The sequence below is a fragment of the Ambystoma mexicanum genome, chromosome 1q (genome assembly GCF_040938575.1).
Source record: "Ambystoma mexicanum isolate Mex_15411 chromosome 1q, UKY_AmexF1_1, whole genome shotgun sequence".
Taxonomy (NCBI): Eukaryota; Metazoa; Chordata; class Amphibia; order Caudata; family Ambystomatidae; genus Ambystoma; species Ambystoma mexicanum.
Window position 1 is genome coordinate 586,199,384 of NC_090922.1, and position 18,888 is coordinate 586,218,271.

General features: G+C 42.7%; 1 protein-coding gene across 5 annotated transcripts in view; it reads right to left on the reverse strand.

Moving 5' to 3' along the window:
• Positions 1–18,888, reverse strand: part of RC3H1 (ring finger and CCCH-type domains 1) — a 1,368,452-nt gene that overhangs the window by 213,081 nt on the left and 1,136,483 nt on the right. For 4 of the 5 annotated variants that reach the window (XM_069641098.1, XM_069641095.1, XM_069641099.1 and 1 more), the window contains one exon: positions 6,510–6,609. In XM_069641098.1, the coding sequence (XP_069497199.1) occupies positions 6,510–6,609 (100 nt within the window). The remainder of the gene's footprint in view (positions 1–6,509; positions 6,610–18,888) is intronic. The other variant, XM_069641097.1, reaches the window with a different exon arrangement.

The following is an 18,888-nucleotide window of genomic DNA, read 5'->3' on the forward strand; positions in this document are numbered from 1 at the left end:
GCCGGTGCGCCCTGCCTGGCGCCCGTAGAGCCCGACCGTTCAGCGCTCCCGATGCCAGCGGACTCGAGGTGCTTGGCCTTATGTTGGACCCCCGTCGCCGGGGCGTCCTCAAAGGTCTTAGAAGACCGCTCCGATTTCTTCCTCTTCTTCTCGCCTGACAGGCTCTTCCCTTCCAGCCAGTTGGCGAGACGTTGATGGCGGTCCTTCATGGTCCGCTCCGACATGTTGCCGCAAAATGCACAGTCCTTCTCCACGTGCGTCTTGTCCTCATGTAGGCAGTAAAGACAAAAGGAGTGTTCGTCTTCCTTAAAGACATTCTGCAGCTGGCATCCAGGGCAGACCCTCAACAGCTTTCCGGGCGTCGAGCTTCCCTTCTCCTGGGCCATGACCGAGATGGGCCTGAGAAACTTCTGGAGCCCTCCAAAAGCGTAGCTCGACGAATCTTCACCCTTGAGGGGGCGAGGACGAATCCGACACGGGTCCCCGTTGATCGGATGGAGAGTCGGTGGAGCTTGAGGCTCCTTTGACCGAAAAAAACGAAGTTTTTGAGAAAAAATGTGAAAAAAATAGCACTAACGCCCGAGAGCAATAGCACGAGGATCCCAACACATGAACGTGCGGTAAAAATCTGAAGATGGCTGCCAGAGGCGGGGCTTAGGTAGAGGGCAGTCATTGGCTGTGGTCAGTATGACGCAGAGACCAGTGATTGGTTACTACTACGAAAGACAGATCAGAAACGAAACTGATACTGGTTTTTTTCTTTACCGAGGATTCCCAGCCTGACGACGGGGAATATTCATGAGCATGTGAATCCATGCCAAACCCCATGCTGGAGAAGGGTTACTTTCACTATTACATTCAGTAATGCAAGGGAAGTAGACCCTTCCCAGTTGTATAATGATTCTCAGTAGCGGCAGACCCTATACCCATCACCTGCGGGGTGCCTCAGGGGTCCTGCGTCTCGCCCACCTTCCACCTTCGTCAAGCCCCTTTTTGATGATCTGGACCATCTTGGTATCACCTACACCAACTATGCAAATGATACTCTGATTCTCCTCCCACTTTCAGGGGTTTATGGCAAGGATTTGGCCTTGGTGAACAGAGTGTACCACATCATCCAGGCATGAGTGGCAACGCACGGTCAATGCCTGAATGATAAAAAATAACTCATCCTGGGTACCCCCACTAACCTAAAAAAACTAGGCGTTCAATACTCCTCCTTTACATTGACAACAACCTCATCAAAGTGGCCAAGGAGGAAAAGACCTTAGGATTCTACCTCAACTCCATTTTGTCCTTTTCTAAACAAGTAAACACACTAGCGTCCGTCCACCACCGTGTACACGTGTAAAATTATTAGAACTGGCAAACCCTTTCACTCTAACAATAGTTGCATCATCCTGGCCAGAGCCCTTATTTTGTCCCGGTTAGATTATTGTAATGCCCTGTACATAGGCTCTAATAAATCCATCATCAGGAGAATCCAAACCCTACAAAATAACTCCTTAAGAGCATCCCTTGGCATAGCCAGAAGAGATCAGATCTCTGAGAGCAGGCGACAAAACGATTGACTCTCGACTAATGATAAAAATCCTATTAAAAATGGTGTCACTCACAAATCATTAAACAATGCCGCACCCACCTATCTCTCTAAGAGATTCCACAGACGGACATCCTTGAGACCATCCAGGCTAGTTAACCTGAACTGCCGTCCATTCCCAGATTCAAGCTATCCAAGATTGGAGGCAGGAGCTTCCGCATCAAAGCTGCCCAACTTTGGAACTCCCTGCCCCCCTCACTTAGAGAAGACCAATCCTACCAGAACTTCATATCCAACAGTATCACATGGCTCAAATCCTCTGACCAGTAAACCTTGGCGGTGCAACCTTCACTCAGGAATGACCCTATATCTTTGCTACTAAGATGTTATATAGCACAGCCTGCTTGCGATCCCTATGGGAAGAATTACAATTTTTGTATTGTTTGCAATATTTGTAAATCCTCCCATAGTTCCTTAGTCTTCATCCACATGTTTATGTACTGTATTTTATTCTATTTATCACTGTAACTAGGCTTTGCACATTGTTTTAACTGTTGGGCCCAGATACCCCGGGTCAGGGGTGCATTACAAATAATTAAAAAAAAACATAAAACAAACAAACATCACGTAATCAGTCAACTGGACAATATACTTTTGGTGAATAGTGGAACACTTATTCTAGGTGCAGTAAAAACCTATAACTACTTTTATGATAACAGTTATACTAGGTGAGTAAAACCTAAGGATGTAATATACAATTACAGGTGCTTTTGAAATAAGGGAACCCCAGATTGAGTTAAGCAGTAACTCTTGTAACTTATTTTTGGACGTCAAACAGCTAACACAAGGTAAGTAAAAACCACATACATTTTTAACCTCACAATGAAGGGGAAAGTAAAACCCAATGTCACACTTTACTGAATGACTCAGTTATTCTAGGTAGGCAACAACCTAATGCAGACTTAAGGACACGTTAGCAGCAAGCCAGGGGACGCAAGACCCAATTGGGGGACACTCATACAATTATCCTCAAGGGACTAATCTGGTGATACCAACACACTTTTGGGAAGAGGCACACCCTAATCACAGGAGAGTAAAATACCTTCACATCTACTTTATATTAGACTGGCAAAACAGTTGCTAAGGAAGAAAATATGTTAACCATACTTAAGAATAGTGCATCACACATTCAAGATCAGTAAGAAGTTTTGTAACTGTTCAATCTTAGAATTACAGTTACCAACCCACTCTTTACAAGTTAGTTAGTAACTTCTTTTCTAGGCAGAAGTCCCAATCCCTTGAAAGTCTTTCCCTTGATTTTTGGAGCATGAGTGTTCTCAGTGGCAGAAGGGAGGTCACTAGGACTAGTGACTAACAGGCTGTGTTAAAATAGGTTCTTTATGTAGAAAATGTCAAGAGTTCCTTAGGAAACCTGGGCAAACAGGTGAGTACTTTACGAGTTATAAGAGGGTCCATGGGATTCGCAGAAGACACCTTAGCAGGATTCTAGCAGAGGGACTGGGTCCACTGGATGAAAACTTCCCCATCACAGAAAAGAACCCACAGCTACACAGGAATCTTAACAGACCTAAGGTAAGTACATATTCAAGCCAACAAAGTAGCTCCACATTGAAGAGGATTTTGCAGCAGGAGAACTTCAGGGTTTGCAGCCAACTACACGGTCAGTGGATTCCTTGTCATTGTGACTGAAAACAAGACCTCAGAAGGGACTTTGCAGCAGGGATTGATGAAGAATGCTCTAGGCAAGGTTTCCCTCGTGGCTGAATGCAGTTCTGCGGATTTGGCGCCTTTTCAAGGAGCACAGAAGAAGACAGAAAATCGCAGTTGAATTCTCGTAGTTACAAAGGTCCAGCACTCTGTTGAGGGGACTTTTTCAGACAATTCGTGTCTCAAGAGATCTACCAGGATGCCCACGAAGTTTCAGCGAGATTCGGAAGACGGGGTATTGCAACAACGCAAGATCGCAGCAACGCATTAGATGGCTCAAAATGCAGGTCTTTTTGAGTCCAGTGGGTCTCACCAAGCTCTGGGTCGGGGTTGTCGTTTTCAGAGTCCCCAGGTAGATTGGAAGGAAGGGCTACAGCAGGCTCCGGTTACACAGCAGACTCTCCGGTCCAGAAAATCATTTCAGCCGCGTTTCCTTCATCTTCCTCTTCGGTTCCGTTCCAGTGGTAGACTTTTCTTTAGCTTCCAGGTTTGCAGTATTTATCAGGAATTACAACACAACCTCTGCATTCTATCCCTGCATTTTACAGGAAGGGGCTGTCTGGTTGTCCGATCAGGACAGCCAGCCCCCCCACTGGGATTTGTCCCCATTCAAGCAAGGAATAAGACAAAGGGCTGGGGAGTTATGGACTCCTCCCACACTTCCTGCTCTCACAGACAGACTGGAGCCTGGGCGGGGAGTCCAGGGGACTCCCGCCGAAGACAGAAAATCACACAAAGGAATTTCCCACCTTGGATGTCAGGGGAAGGAACAAGAAACGACAAGAAACACTAAAATGGTGAAAAAATAGACAGCGATTTTGGTAAAATGAGCACCCTTAGGTGCCTTTATTTCAGCTGTGAACATAGCCCGCGGTAAAGTTGCACCAAATTAATACAAGGTATCAGTGCCACCAGTCATTGAAGGTAAGCTTGTCACTAACAGAATTGTTACAGTTTTAAGGTGCAAGAGGATACACTGTATCTCCCCAGCACTCCACATAAGGTGAGGTGTGCTAGTTTCACAGAATAAAATGTAAAAAGGGATCCAAAGATCCTTTCTACCCATGGGAACTGTAGTTCTCTCAAGGTTAGCAAACGTTAGTTAAGAGGGGAGCCCCTAGGGCAACCCACCAACAGGCACTTATTGCCAATAAGTTGTTAAAGAGGATAACTTTATAAAGACACTATGGAGTCTTCAAAATGACACCCATAAAAAGAGTTAAAGATTATGAGAGTGTGGAAAAAGGTTCCCACTCACTGAGGTATTAAGGAAAAATATCCCACTAGTAAAGCAAAAAGTTCAGGGGTTGACCCAGGTCAGGAAGATTTACCAGTTCTGTGCAAATCTTAACAGGAAGCACCCCAAAAGGCTAAAGGATAATGTATCTCAAGTCCCACAGTACCTTTGAATTGAAGCTGTTCCAGCTGGATGCCTTCTGGTTGCAGTGCAGCAGACCCTTGTTCCTGGTCCTTGCTCGTGGTGAAGAAAGGGAGGCTGTCTGACGGGCTCCTGCGGCAACACTCGAGAGAGAGAGGGACTCTGCAGCAATGGATTCCTCAGGATTCAGCAGCTCTTTGTGGTTTTGGCGCCTTTTTCTCAGTGCCAAAGAAGAATGAACAGCTCTGGTTAGAATTTCCTTGATCCCTCGGTACTGGACTCTGGTGAGGGGACTATGGATGTGGATTTCCAGCTTCTGTAGGGTCCTCTAGATGCCCACAAAGTTTTGCCCAGATTTGCACTTCGGAAGACAATGCACTCACGGATCGTCGGGGGTACCCCCGGATATTGGGATTCTGCATATTTGGAAAGTCGCTGCATGTCGGGGGTTGCGCCAAAATAGTGTCTCTTGAGGCTAGTTGGTCCCATGAGCCTACGGAAGTCGTCCCGTACAGGTCTTCACTGTCGATTCGAAGACTGGGCCAGCAAAGCTGCAGGGGTTCACCGGGCACTTCATGGTCTAGGAGGGTGATGTTGGCGTCTTCTCTTCTTCAGATGTTGTCCTCCAGTCGAATGCTTCTAGTCCCCCCCCCCCCAAAAAAAGCAATTGTCCATTCATTCACAGCCGTAGGCTGTCAATCACACAGCAGGGTGGCTGTCCTACAGGACAGTCAACCGGCCAATTGGAACTGGTTTCACTCAGGCACACAGAGACAAAGGACAGGGAAGTTTCGGGACCCTCACTAACTGCAGGGTTCAGGGCTGAAACCAGCCAAAGGTAAAACACACAAAGGACTCAAACCAGATTCAGAGTAAAAGAACAGAAGAAACTGACAAGAAACTGCGAAAAAAAGACACGGGCCATATTGTGAAAATGGTCCCCCTTGGGTGCTGTGCTGTGCTGTACTACAGCGGAGGTATCAGCCTGCAGATACATGACACAAGGTAGTAAAAAAGAAACCACTGCCACCAGTCAGTCAAGTGAGTTAGTGTAACAAAACGTTACATGAGGAACGGGTTAAAGGAGTTACATGTAACCCCCAGCACTCCAAATAGGGTGGCATGTGCTGGACCCACAAAGGAAAAGTAAGGTAAGACAGGGGTCATATTACTTTTCTTGGGAACAGTATTTCAACCAAGAACATGCAGTTAAATATTAGGAGAAGTCCACGGGACCTCAGTGGCACTGCACAAAAGGTGCTGTATGTCAACGCAAAAAGCAGATGCCTATGGAGTTTACCAGACTCCATGGAACAGTAAGAAACACCAGAACCCCCAGAAATCATGGTCAGGAAAACACACAAGTGAGAAAAAAGTCCCACCCACTCAGGAGTAAGAATTACTAAGCCCAGAGTCCAGCAAAAGAGCTGGGGATCTCTAAGGTTCAAGGGAATTGGCACAGAAATTCTCCCTAACACCAACTCTAGGCAGAACAGCACATTGCTGATACCTAGTGCACTCTTGAAGTAAAAAAACATGTAATTCCACTTTATAAACTGGCATACATCATCTTGTGTGCACCTATGAAAGCCACAAATTACATACCAAAGAAGCTCTGCTAGAATAATTCAATAGCAAGGTCTACTAACCTGTTAAGAATCCGACTACAGTGCAACAAGTGAAAGGAGAAATCAAAATGGTGGCAGTAGGTATGCATTAATGTAGAAAGGAGGGTGTTACAACACTACAACAAAACTCCTAGAAGGAAGCAACAGGGAGCAAGAGGGCGTGGCAGTGGAAATAGGAGCACAATCTCTGTCACCCCCACCCCCCAACTGCATACCAAACGTTAGCAATCAGTACCTCCAGTCCCCTCATCTGTGCCTGTTGGTTGATCTGATGGTTCAGCTGCTGCAATTCCAGGCGGAGTTGCTCCCTCTCAGATGTGGGTATTCTCTCCCTGCTGACGGTTTAACACATAGGAAGACATTAAATCCCAGCATACAGAACACAAGCAGTAACTCAGACGGCAAACAAAATAATCAAAGCATAACGTGGACATTGGGAAAGCCACCCCTGCCTCAATATTAGCAAGGAATTTGCACAACCCTCTGGTGAAGGCTGTGTAATCATCTAACCGAAAGATATAACATTGTTACCAAAAAGGAAAGACCATACTCTCCAGTGGTAGCTGTGCAGCAGTTAACCTTAACTTCACGGAGGGTGCAAGGCTAGAAGAGAGGTACAGTTTACTGCAATGGACAACTCAAAAGTACAAACCACACTGGGATACTGAAGAAACATACACTTTATTTATTAGGTCACACACAAAATGTTCAGTTTGGGGAAAAAAGTAATCCGGTTACACAGAATACAGAGCAGAGCATAGTGCAAGTAAAAAGGGTAAATGGGCAGTTAAGGCCCAACTCCCTCTCAACCGTAAGGTAAGCCCCATACCTGGTAGCAAAAGCCATACGTATAGAATTCCAGATGCACCTTAAGAGTGGACTGCTACACAATATTACACACACTAATTAACATTATGTTTGAAATCCAAGGGTACCACAAAAACCTTACCTTAGATTCCCAACTATATTCTAAATAAGGTATTGTTAGGATGGATTTAGTTACAACAAAAAATAATAAATAAAAAAAACAAATATATATATGAAAAACACACAAGCCCCTGCGCGGTTGTAACACTGCAAAAAACCACCCAGTGGGCATGCGTAGAAAGTACACCAGCACACAAGACCTAGCTATTTAGAATATCATATTTATTGTTGCTTAATACAGCACATTACAAAAAAGAGGTGAAATCATTTGCCTCTGTGACAGCCATAAGGTTGAACAAAACACTCACCCCACGGGTGGAAGATGGTCACGCGTTCCACCTGAATGCTCAGGCTTCCTCAGACCTTTAAAATCCAAATGAGGCATGCACATCATAGAGTTTAAAAAGAAAAGCAGTTACAGAGCGTCCCCATTCGTGTCACATCACGTGCAAAAACGGTCATGTGACTGCTACAAGGAAACAATAGTGAAATCTATCACATACGATGACCACCATATTGGAATGGTCAAAGTCCTATAAATAAGGTATATATGATGAAAAGATGCGTAAAAGTTACGCTTAAGGAAGTCACTAAACACCTCTATTAGCTACCGCAATGTGAACTACACCAAGGAGACGCTCTAGACTACTTATTTAAAATATTGTTGTCAAATTACAATTGATGTGTAACAAATGAGCACAAGTGTGCCTGTTCATAATCAGATGACTGAAACCAGCTTACATAGCCGCTCTCAGACATACGCCCCCACATAGGGTCAGTGTTTGCAAGCCGGGGACTACGCGCACAACGGCCGCAGCCAAATCGTCAATAGGCAAGTGCCCTGTTATTCGAGAGTGTACCTATAATAGGCAGTGTGGAGATGTTTTACTCTACCACCTCTGTTTTTTGTAATGTGCTGTATTAAGCAACAATAAATATGATATTCTAAATAGCTAGGTCTTGCGTGCTGGAGTATTTGCTACGCATGCCCACTGGGTGGTTTTTTGCAGTGTTACAACCGTGCAGGGGCTTGTGTGTTTTTCTCATATTTACGAATTTGGCTAAATTCGTCACTCCAGCACCAGCCACTTAAGGAGGTAGAGTGCCATCTTTTAGCTAAATCTATTTACTCATATTAAGCTTATGGCTGACACCTCCCTTGACTAAACACATTGGTAGAGGGAACTTTGGAAAAGCCCAGTAACCTGGTATCCTGTATTAGTCAAGGTGTGGTCCCCTTTCTCTGTACGAGGGTCATTGTGTTTTCCTGTATTTGGTAAACGCATATGAGATTTGTATCTGGTGATGTTTTTCTGACCAAGGGGAGACCAACTAAGCACTTCTTAGCCACGATCTAGTGGAGTGAGGAGGGTATAGCACGAGTTGACTTGCCCAGTGCTATCGAGCTTAGTCATTCAGCTATTTTTCATACAGCACATGCAATAGATCTAGCGCGGGTTACAGTTTTCTCTAGCCCACAGCTATGACAGACCAGGTTGAAGCCAGGAGACGAGCGGCGGCAAGCATCCTTTTCAACCAAGAGGCAACAACAACTGATATGTACCGCAAAAATTGGACAAGCTTGAAAAAATCAAGAAAAAAGATATTGAAATGGTGGGAGGCCATGACTCTGCAAACATATCTTGAGGTTCAAAGAATCCCTAGAGGACAAAGAATCCTCACGATCCCAACGTTTGAAGATATGAACCCTGAGCTAATTAAAGAATGGACAGACCACACCAACGCATGCTCCTTCAAGATGATTCAAAGTTTGGTCAAATATGCGAAAATAGATAGAACCAAACTACTTAAAGACACTGAAGTGATGGAGGAACAGCTTTTTACTTCAGAAGATGGCGATTAATGTAAGAGGAGACCGTCGCGTCTGGAAGAAAATCTGGAGAGACATGAGGGAGAAATCAGAATGAGAAAACAGCACAAGTTCAAACGAGATCGTATAGACTACGAACAAGGGAGGATTTATACTTTTGCCAAGAGATTTGATAATCCCATCAAAATCAGATTGCAACAAATGGAAACCAACAATGCTCAAGCATCAGTCCCATTAAGTGAAGAACCGAGCAGCTCTGAAATGAGTTCATCAGAAACAGAAGGAACGGGCACAAAAAATTACATTTTTTGGACAGCAAATCAGAAAGAAGAGGAAGAGGCCAATACAAAGGACCAGGAAGAGGAGCAGCAACAAGAGGGGGCAGAGGAAGACGAGGTGGGGGAAAAAACACAGACAACCAATCGCCCATGGCAATGAGATCTGGAGCCAAGAAGAAGGGGAAACCCCGAGGCAACAAGACCTCCAATTAAAAATCTTCAACATTTCGAAGAGAAACCCGACAGATCATGAATCATCAGTGCTTTCCCTGGGTCTCTCCTTTAGCCCGTCTCATATGTTTGATTATACTTCCACCAGGGTAGATTTATTTAAATTTACCAGAAAACTCAAATTGACCAAATTTCACGCCACCAAGATTGAAGAAAATCTAGGAACTAAGAAAAAACAGGCAGTGAAAGAGGTCTCCATATTATCTGAAAAAGATCTGACTAGCCTTTTATGTTTGGCCAATATGGAAGAAACTGTGGAATCCAATTTGGACAATAACATCACAATGAATGAGTCCATGTTAGAAGCAACGTTTGGAATCCCTACTGATCTGAACTGTCCCACCAAGTTCAAACCACAGTCTATCTTCTGTCCGATATAGCATGTGGACCCATTGACATTTTTGAGGAACTAGTAATGAAAGATCTCAAGAAACTATCTAGTCACATCGCACCGGCCAATCGCAATCTCAATCACTCGCAATTCCAGGCACTACAAACGTTGAAGAGCGATCATTCCATAGTCATTCGTCCTTCGGACAAAGGTGGAGGCATTGTTGTCATGGATAGCGACAAATACAAACATGAAGCTAAGAGACAACTGAGTGACAGTACCGACTATATACCAATAGAAATGGAGACGCTATCGGACACCAAAATGATATACCATGGAATGTTGAAACAGTGGTGTGATTTGGAGCTTATAGATCAAGATGAATATTTCTCTCTCACAAAATTCCCATCCGGTAACCCCTTTGATCTACTTTAACCCCAAGATCCATAAAAGCCTAATGAATCCTCCAGGTCGTTCTATTGTTTCTTCGATTGGCAGTCTGCTCGAGAACACATCCAAATACGTGGACGACTTCTTCCAGCCGTTTGTTTTGAGTCTCAACTCATACATACGAGATATTGCGGACTTGCTTGCGAAGTTGGAAAACATCAATTGGGAGTCTGGGTATCTACTTGTATCATTAGATGTAGTATTTCTGTATACCTCGATACAGCACGCAGCAGGCATGAAGGCATGCCAATCATTCTTGGAAAGTAGATCGATCAGCTATCGCCAACATAATAAGATGCTATTGAACATGTTGCAATTTTGTCTTGAACACAACTACTTCCTTCATGACAATCAGCTATTCAAGCAAATACGTGGGACAGCAATGGGGTCGTGCATGGCCCCAACTTATGCCAACCTTTATATGGGATGGTGGGAGACTAATCAGACGTGGGCAGAAGAATTGGAACATTGGACCCAACATATAAAAATTTGGTATCGATTTATCAATGATTTGCTTATTATTTGGGATGGGACCGAGTTGGAGCTAAAGGAATATGTGAAGACACTTAATGACGACGCATTAAATATGGAACTAACCACGGTTATCAGCAAACGTAATCTGGTATTTCTAGACGTGGAATTCCAGGTAGAGAAAGATAGGCTGACCTCCAAATTATACAGGAAACCCACCAGTTCCAATTCAACTCTCCACGCCAAAAGTCATCACCCAAGAGCCCTAATAGACTCCATACCCTATGGGGAATTTTTGAGAGCGAAAAGAGCCTGCAGCAATAGCGATGACTATATGAGTGAAGCAGAAAAAAAATCGGTCAGAGATTCATTAAACGAGGATATGAAAAGCATGTTATCTCCAAAAGTGTTATGAAAGCAAAAATACCCACTAGAGAATCCTTGTTGTCTAGATAAGTGAAAGACAAAAAAAAAAATCAGGCTAATCACAGGATTTAACCATCAAGCTAAAGAAATCAAAATGATAATGAATAAACATTGGAAAGTTCTGCTCACTGACTATCTCAAGCTAGTGCTTGAGGACTTCCCTCAGGTCACTTATCGTAAGGCTCACACGCTCAAAACCATGCTGTCCCCCAGTATGGTAATAACCAAACCAGCTGAAAATACAGGAATGATTCAGAGTGGAAGAACTGGTTTCTACAAATGTACTCACTGTAAATTGTGCAATCATGTTTCTAAGGTTCCCTTTCAGAGTGTGAATGGCCTTTGTTGGAAAAACAGAATTTCTTGTACCACGAAATATGTGGTCTATGTGATTACATGTACTTGTGGCCTTCATTATATAGGCTCGACAATAGGTCCTTTAAAGATGCGGATTCTCCAACACTACAGAGTCATCAAAAATGGAGATTTAACATACCCTCTCACTAGCCACTTTCAAGAAAAGCATAATGGTGATGTGAAATCTCTATCCTTTACGGGGTTGGCCTACATACCTCCCAGTAAAAGATTAGGCAACCGAAAATTGAAATTGAGGCAATTAGAAACAACACTCATTTGTAAGTTTGACACCTTGAGACCGAAAGGATTGAACATAGATGCAGAACTTTATGCGTTCTTGCAAACTTGAGCTTTTCAAAAATATGAGGGTTGCCCACAACCTTGATTTAAGATGTGTTGAGATCCCTGCATACTATCATCATAAGGGCGTTATTGAAGCATTTGTCTATATTCATTAAGAGTTCTTAATTTGCATTTGCACACATGGTTAGGGGTTATTTTGAATACAGGATGACCCTTAGGCAATCACTTTATATCTGTATGAATTGTACTGTATGACATAGGAATTGCTATTTGCACATTGGGAGGAGCGAGAGTTACATATCTCCATACTGCTATGTATCGATAAGCTGATTGCATATTCAATGAGGCTGCTATTCTCTTGCACTTTATCATTGACATAGGAACTGCGATTTGCACAAGGGAGTAATAGTTGGACAGTTGGACATTTGATATACAGGATGACCCTTAGGCAATCACTTTATATTAGTATGAACTGTACTGTATTATTGACATAGAAATTGCCATTTGCACATTGGGAGAAGTGAGAGTAAAACATCTCCACACTGCTATGTATTGAGCTGTTGATTGATTGATTGACATAGGAATTGCTATTCGCACAATGGACATTTCAGAGGTGTAGTGGATCCTATTTCTGTGTATTTATTGTATTATGCTGCTACTTTTATGGATTAAATCATTCTTACTCATTTGGAAGGAGTGCTTGGTCTTGTGCACGTCGGCTCCTCTGACTAATTACTTTCTGACGAACGCAGCACTGCGAGCGCTGCTCTTGCTGCCTGGCCGCTTCCTGGAGGGGGCGGGGCCTACCATCATCACGTGACGGATCACGTGATCTCCTCACTCCTCACATTGCCGGCATCACCGCCCTTGCGGCGTGTTCTTACTCATTTGGAAGGAGTGCTTGGTCTTGTGCACGTCGGCTCCTCTGACTAATTACTTTCTGACGAACGCAGCACTGCGAGCGCTGCTCTTGCTGCCTGGCCGCTTCCTGGAGGGGGCGGGGCCTACCATCATCACGTGACGGATCACGTGATCTCCTCACTCCTCACATTGCCGGCATCACCGCCCTTGCGGCGTTAAGCCCTGGAGGCAGTAAGGGCTGGAGGCAGTAAGGGCTGGAGCCGCTGTTTGGCTGTTCGGCGGTGAGTGGTCTGAATCAAAGCTCTCACCTGCTTACCACACTTCCATTTATCTGACTAGTTTTCAGGGTTTGGGGTGGAGAGTCGGACTCTGGCAGCTCCACAAGCTGTCGGGCGTTCCCTTCCCTGGAAACCGAATAACTGCCTCAGACTATTTAGATGAATATCATTGCTTCGTGAAGAAAGAGGAAAAAAAAAATCCATCCTTTCTAATTGAAATAGCCATTCGAATGCTCTTCTGGGTGGTGTATTAAATGCGCCGGCGCTTTTATTATCTTAGATCAAACAAGCTGGCGGCAGCTCCACCCTCTTCCCCTCCTTCAGCTTCTCAGAAAAGAACAATAATGGGCAGTACACCGCGTCCACAAGTGACCTCAGCTTCCCGAGTTCCTAAAATTGCGAGATCTAAAGCAAAAGTAGCGTCTCGTGATATACAAGAGATGCTTGCCATTATGGGCAAAGACAAAAGGCCTTGTAGCAGCGAATTACCTGATAATTGTGCTATGTCTGATACTCCATTGTCTATAATGCAGCCTAAACCCAAGCGCTCTATTTCAGATATAACTATGCTGAAAGATAGCGAAATTCCGATACAACCGGCTTCTTTGCCAGATTCCTATACTGATCTGGGGAAATCAGTAAGCGACAAAGATCCACAGACCACAAAAGACGTGAGCACACAGTTACCGCAGAATGATACATCTATGCCCATTAGCAAGCCTTTAGTTACATCTGGGTCAAATGGTCTATTAACTCCTGCTGCTTCATGTATTCCTTCTATGTGTGGTACACCTTTTAACCCTACGGTTATAGTATTGGCTGATGAGTTTATTAAGGTTCAAGATGAACTTAACCACTGTCCAAATTCATCCTTTATCGATACTAATGTGGTGCTTGAAGCAAACTACGAACTACCAGAAATCTCCCACATATACTCTGATGATGAGAAACATATGTCTGTATCCTCATATTTAGCACCTACTCCCAGACGGTCTGACACCATGCCGAAACCCATTCTTTCTCCTTCCATGCCCTTGCCTTCTTTACTCCCTCCTTCTACTGCATGTCTATCTTCTACAGTACTAATTGAAACCACCTTGCACGCTATGAATCTGGCTATATCATCATTGTTTAAACTATGTGAGTCCTTGGATGAAAAACTTAAAATCCAAGATAAGCAACTTATTAAATTAATTAGATGGCAATCGCAACTACGTTTACAACAGTTGAAATCATTTAATGACACTGCCCCCTTCTCTCCTAAAAAACCAAAGTTAACTTCTGCTGTATTATTACAACAGGAACCAACTAATGATTCTTCCCATAATCCATCAGAAAAACCAAAACTGTCCATGACAAATACGGCTACATCTGCCCAATTTACCCTCCCTACATTTCCACATATTATTCGGGAACTTCATTCCACTACTGAGAAGTGTGCTCCTGTATGTCCATTACCTAATACTCTGTTGCTCTCACCATCAGCGAATGAATCACAACCTTCTAAAGAACTATTCACAATTTTCTCGGGTGCTGTCCCGACCAAACAGACTCATACTAACCCCTTAAAAAAGAAAACAAAAAATCAACCAAAGCAGCACATTCCCTCCTCGATCGCCAAATCCTTTTTGAAAGGGCTAAAACCACCTGCCAAAAATAAAATGACTTTAGCTGCTAAAGCAGTACGAGATAAATATGCAAAAATCGCTGCAGAGAAAAGCTTAAAAGAACCTGTAAATATACAACCTCCAGCTGAACATTCACCCCTAAATAATATTGTGGCTTTGATTGACAATGAGTCTGCGATAATTGATAATCACCCAACATCAACCAGTGCTGCAAAAGTGAAAGATCTATCTGATACTGAGTTATGTTTAAAACGCTCAGAGCTGCGTAAAGAAATAGACCTTTATTTAGAAGCTAAAAGCCTTAAACTTACTCCGGCTGAATCTAACATTAGTGGTAGATCTAAAAACAAAGATAGTGCTCCTTCCCAAATTGGAGCCAATAAGTTATCTCAACTCAGATTACCCACTACAATAAAACCAGTACCACAGTTGCTTTCCCTTCCCTCCTTGGCAGATGCGAATAAAACGCATCAATGTAATTCATCCTCCGTGCCACCAACCTTAGATCATATTATAGCTTCAGCCATTGAACAATACATGTTAAAATATCACCAGTCCTCTGATAATGGCACTAAGTATGGTGAAGGCGGGCAGAAATTACCTTCATCTATTACCACTTCGAATCTAAACCAATCTGTACTTGCTGCCTCATCTTCAAAACAAACTCCATTTGCCCCTACTAAACACGTAAGTCCTCATGCGACACTCACCTCGAATCCAGAGAGTACTCTAAACAGACTGAAAAAATCCGATGTAAAACAAAATCTTCACTCACTAATTATTAAATGTAGACCTTTGCCGTATCACTCATATGATTTGAATCGTGCTAGCCTTCTAGCTATTTTTGGTGATATATACGCTTTGGAGGATATCAACTCTGCCGATATTGAACAAGTCGAATTCTTAAATAATAACGACCTGTCCTTAGTACGAATCTGGCTCCGCTCAAGAGTGGTCCTAAACACTCTTTGGGCCGCTCGCGCAGCCCTGTGGGATCTGGGTTTTGAGCTTACGATTGACTATCAAAGAAGCTCTGCTATTACAGTCCCATATAAAGATGCACAACTAACATTGGTCACCTCCACTAAAGTGAACTCGAGTGGTTCACAATGTAAACAACATTGTGAATGTCGGTGTTCTACCTCCCAAGCATAGCGTTTCCCCTAGTAAGCATCTTTCATTGTTAAGCTGGAATACTAGAGGCTTCAAACATCTTTTCTCCGATGCTGTCATTAAACTAAGAGAGTACAATTTTATATTATTACAGGAAACATGGCTAACTAACTGCCCATCATGGGATGGATATTATCCCATCCTAAATCCTGCTATTTCTGCAAATAAAGGTCGACCAATGTCTGGCCTGTTAATCATGCTGAAAACATCGCCATCCATGAGTGTTATTTCACATGAATCCTTGACTCCGTATCTCCAGCTAGCACAACTATCTATTGACGATTGTCAATACGCTTTGATTAATACATATTGGAATCCAGTTGCTCTTTCTACTGTTTCCTACTTGCGCTCCCTTGAACGCTTATGGGAAAAAATACATCAATACAAGAAACAAACGCACATAATTTTAGCGGGAGATTTAAATCTCCATTGTCTAAATAGTAGCAAAGTGTTATCTGACGATCGAGTTCGAAGCTGGAATGCGTTTATACAATCGAAAGACATGATCATGGTAAACGGAACATTTCCTGAGGACTCTCCTCCCCATCCGACATGGAAAAGGGGTAGTTCCGTGGCTATTATAGATTTCATTTATGTCAGCCGCTCCTTGTTCTATCTCCTAAAAGGGTTTCAGGTTCTGCCATCTTCCGCCAGTGACCACAATATGTTACATCTCCACTGGCCACCGAACTGTACTGTTCAAAGCTCTGCTCCACCTATGACACCTATAACAATGGAAGGAACTATTGAAGCGAATCTTGGTCGAAATCGCCTACGATGGACCAGTACGAAACTATTACATTTCACAGATTCTCTTAAAATATCAAGCGAAACCTCGCTAAACCACTGTAATTCTGATATTGATTATACAAAACTAAAGTATCAATTTGCCAGTTCTACTAAGATAACAAGATCTTCGGTTGCAGCACACTCTTATAACCAAGATATGCAGAAAGCGAAAGCTCTATTTCGAAAAAATAAGAAAGCGATTCAATCTCTACCAGTGGATCAGCGCTTGGCCGCTCTTAAAGCAATTAAAACCAAACATAGGAACTGGAGAAGAACTTATCGTTCTTTATTATACCAGAAAGATGGTGAGGCAATGTTAGCTAAAATGTTGACTAAAAACACTGCAGGATGTTGGACATTAATATCAGACACATATAACACCACTCAATGTCAGATGCAGACTAATGACGTTGCTTCTACCACATGGATCTCCCATTTTACTGATCTCTATGCTCTTCTCCCTTCTACTAACTGCGTACCTCCTGTAAAACTTGAGGGATCCTTCTCAATAGATTTCACAATAGACGATATTCTTAATCTTATCCACAAAGCAAGTAGATCCCGTGCTCCAGGCCCCGATGGCCTTTCTAATGCCATGCTAAAAGAATTTCCGAACCTATGGGCCCCCATCCTGTTTGAAATCTTCTCTCAAGTTGTAATTACCCAAAAGATCCCCAAATCATGGTGTACTTCATTGATTGTACCCATTTATAAAAAAGGCGACAGACAAAACCCTGCAAACTATAGGCCAATTGCCCTGTTAGATGCTCCTGGGAAAATCTTTGCCTCATTAATTCTAAGAGATCTTCAACAATGGATTAATTCATCAAATATGAGAGATAGGTTTCAAACAGGATTTGTAGCTGGTAAGGGAACGGCTATAAATATCGTCTCCTTGACTGCAATCAAGGCACTTTGTTTTCATCAAAAACAATCGCTATTCATTGCCTTTGTAGATTTCAAGGAAGCTTTCGATTCTATAGATCGCAATCTAATGCTGCAAAAATTGCTACTATTGGGCTGCCCCTATTCTTTGGTTAAGTTAATATCTATTTTTCATGAAAATACATCAGTTCATATTCGTCTTACCCGTGACGGGATATTAACCCGCCCCATTTTAACATATCGAGGACTAAAACAGGGATGCATCCTGGCAGCTACATTGTTTAACTTATTTATCCTTGATATGGGTGAAAAGTTTCAGAACGTTAACTCTGATGCTCCTAAATTGGACCAAGAACAGATACCATGGATCCTTTATGCAGACGATCTTGTTCTATTATCAAAAACTCCTGCAGGTTTGCAACGTTTGATTAATGGATTATCGGTGTATACTGTAGAAAATGCTATGACTGTAAACTTAACGAAAACTCAAATTATGATATGCCAAAATCGTAAAATGACAAAACACTTTCAATATAAGTGGTATATAAAAAAAGAGCCAATTCTTCTAACCTCAACATATAAATTATGATCACCCAGGGTAACAATGATAAGGTGATCAAAAAAGAACTTGAACTGAAACTGCAAACCCTAATTTCCCAATCTAAGGCCATCTTATATAAATTTGGAAAGTTTACATGCAATCATATAACAACATTCTATTCCATGAAAGTAAAACCCATTATCTCGTATGGCTCTGAAGCTGCATCGATGCTGCCCCGTTTAGTGTGGGATCGATTAGAAGGAAAATATTGGCGCTCAATTTTTAATTTGCCTGCCTGTGTCCCCATTGCAATGATTCGTTTTGAATTAGGGCTGCTATCGCTATACAGTACTATTGCATGGAAATTGATAGCCTTGCTGAGAAAATGCATTCTGTCACTACAATGTCTAGACATATCCGGTATCTTGGGTAAATATTTACTGTACTCCGATCATCAATACCCAAAATGCTGGTTAAACACAGCTATAAATATCCTCTCAGATGCGGACATCTCCGTAGATATTTTAATTCATAATCCAACGCAGGCTAAAACTAAATTATATCGGCAAGACTGGATACATACCTTAGAAAAATGTTCCCACTCTAAAGATTGGAACACTGCCCAGTTTGGCCATAAAAAATTTAGAGTTGCGGAACCATACATTTTAAAATACCCATCTCCAAAATTCAGAGATGACTATATTCGTTTTCGTCTAAATTTGTGGCACACAAGGGATATTTTATTTAGGCGAAAACAAATTGATGCCAGCGAGAACATCTGCCGTTTTTGTATGGATCCTGCAAACGCAGAAACGCTGAAACATGTTATTGTCTACTGTCCTGCATTATATGTC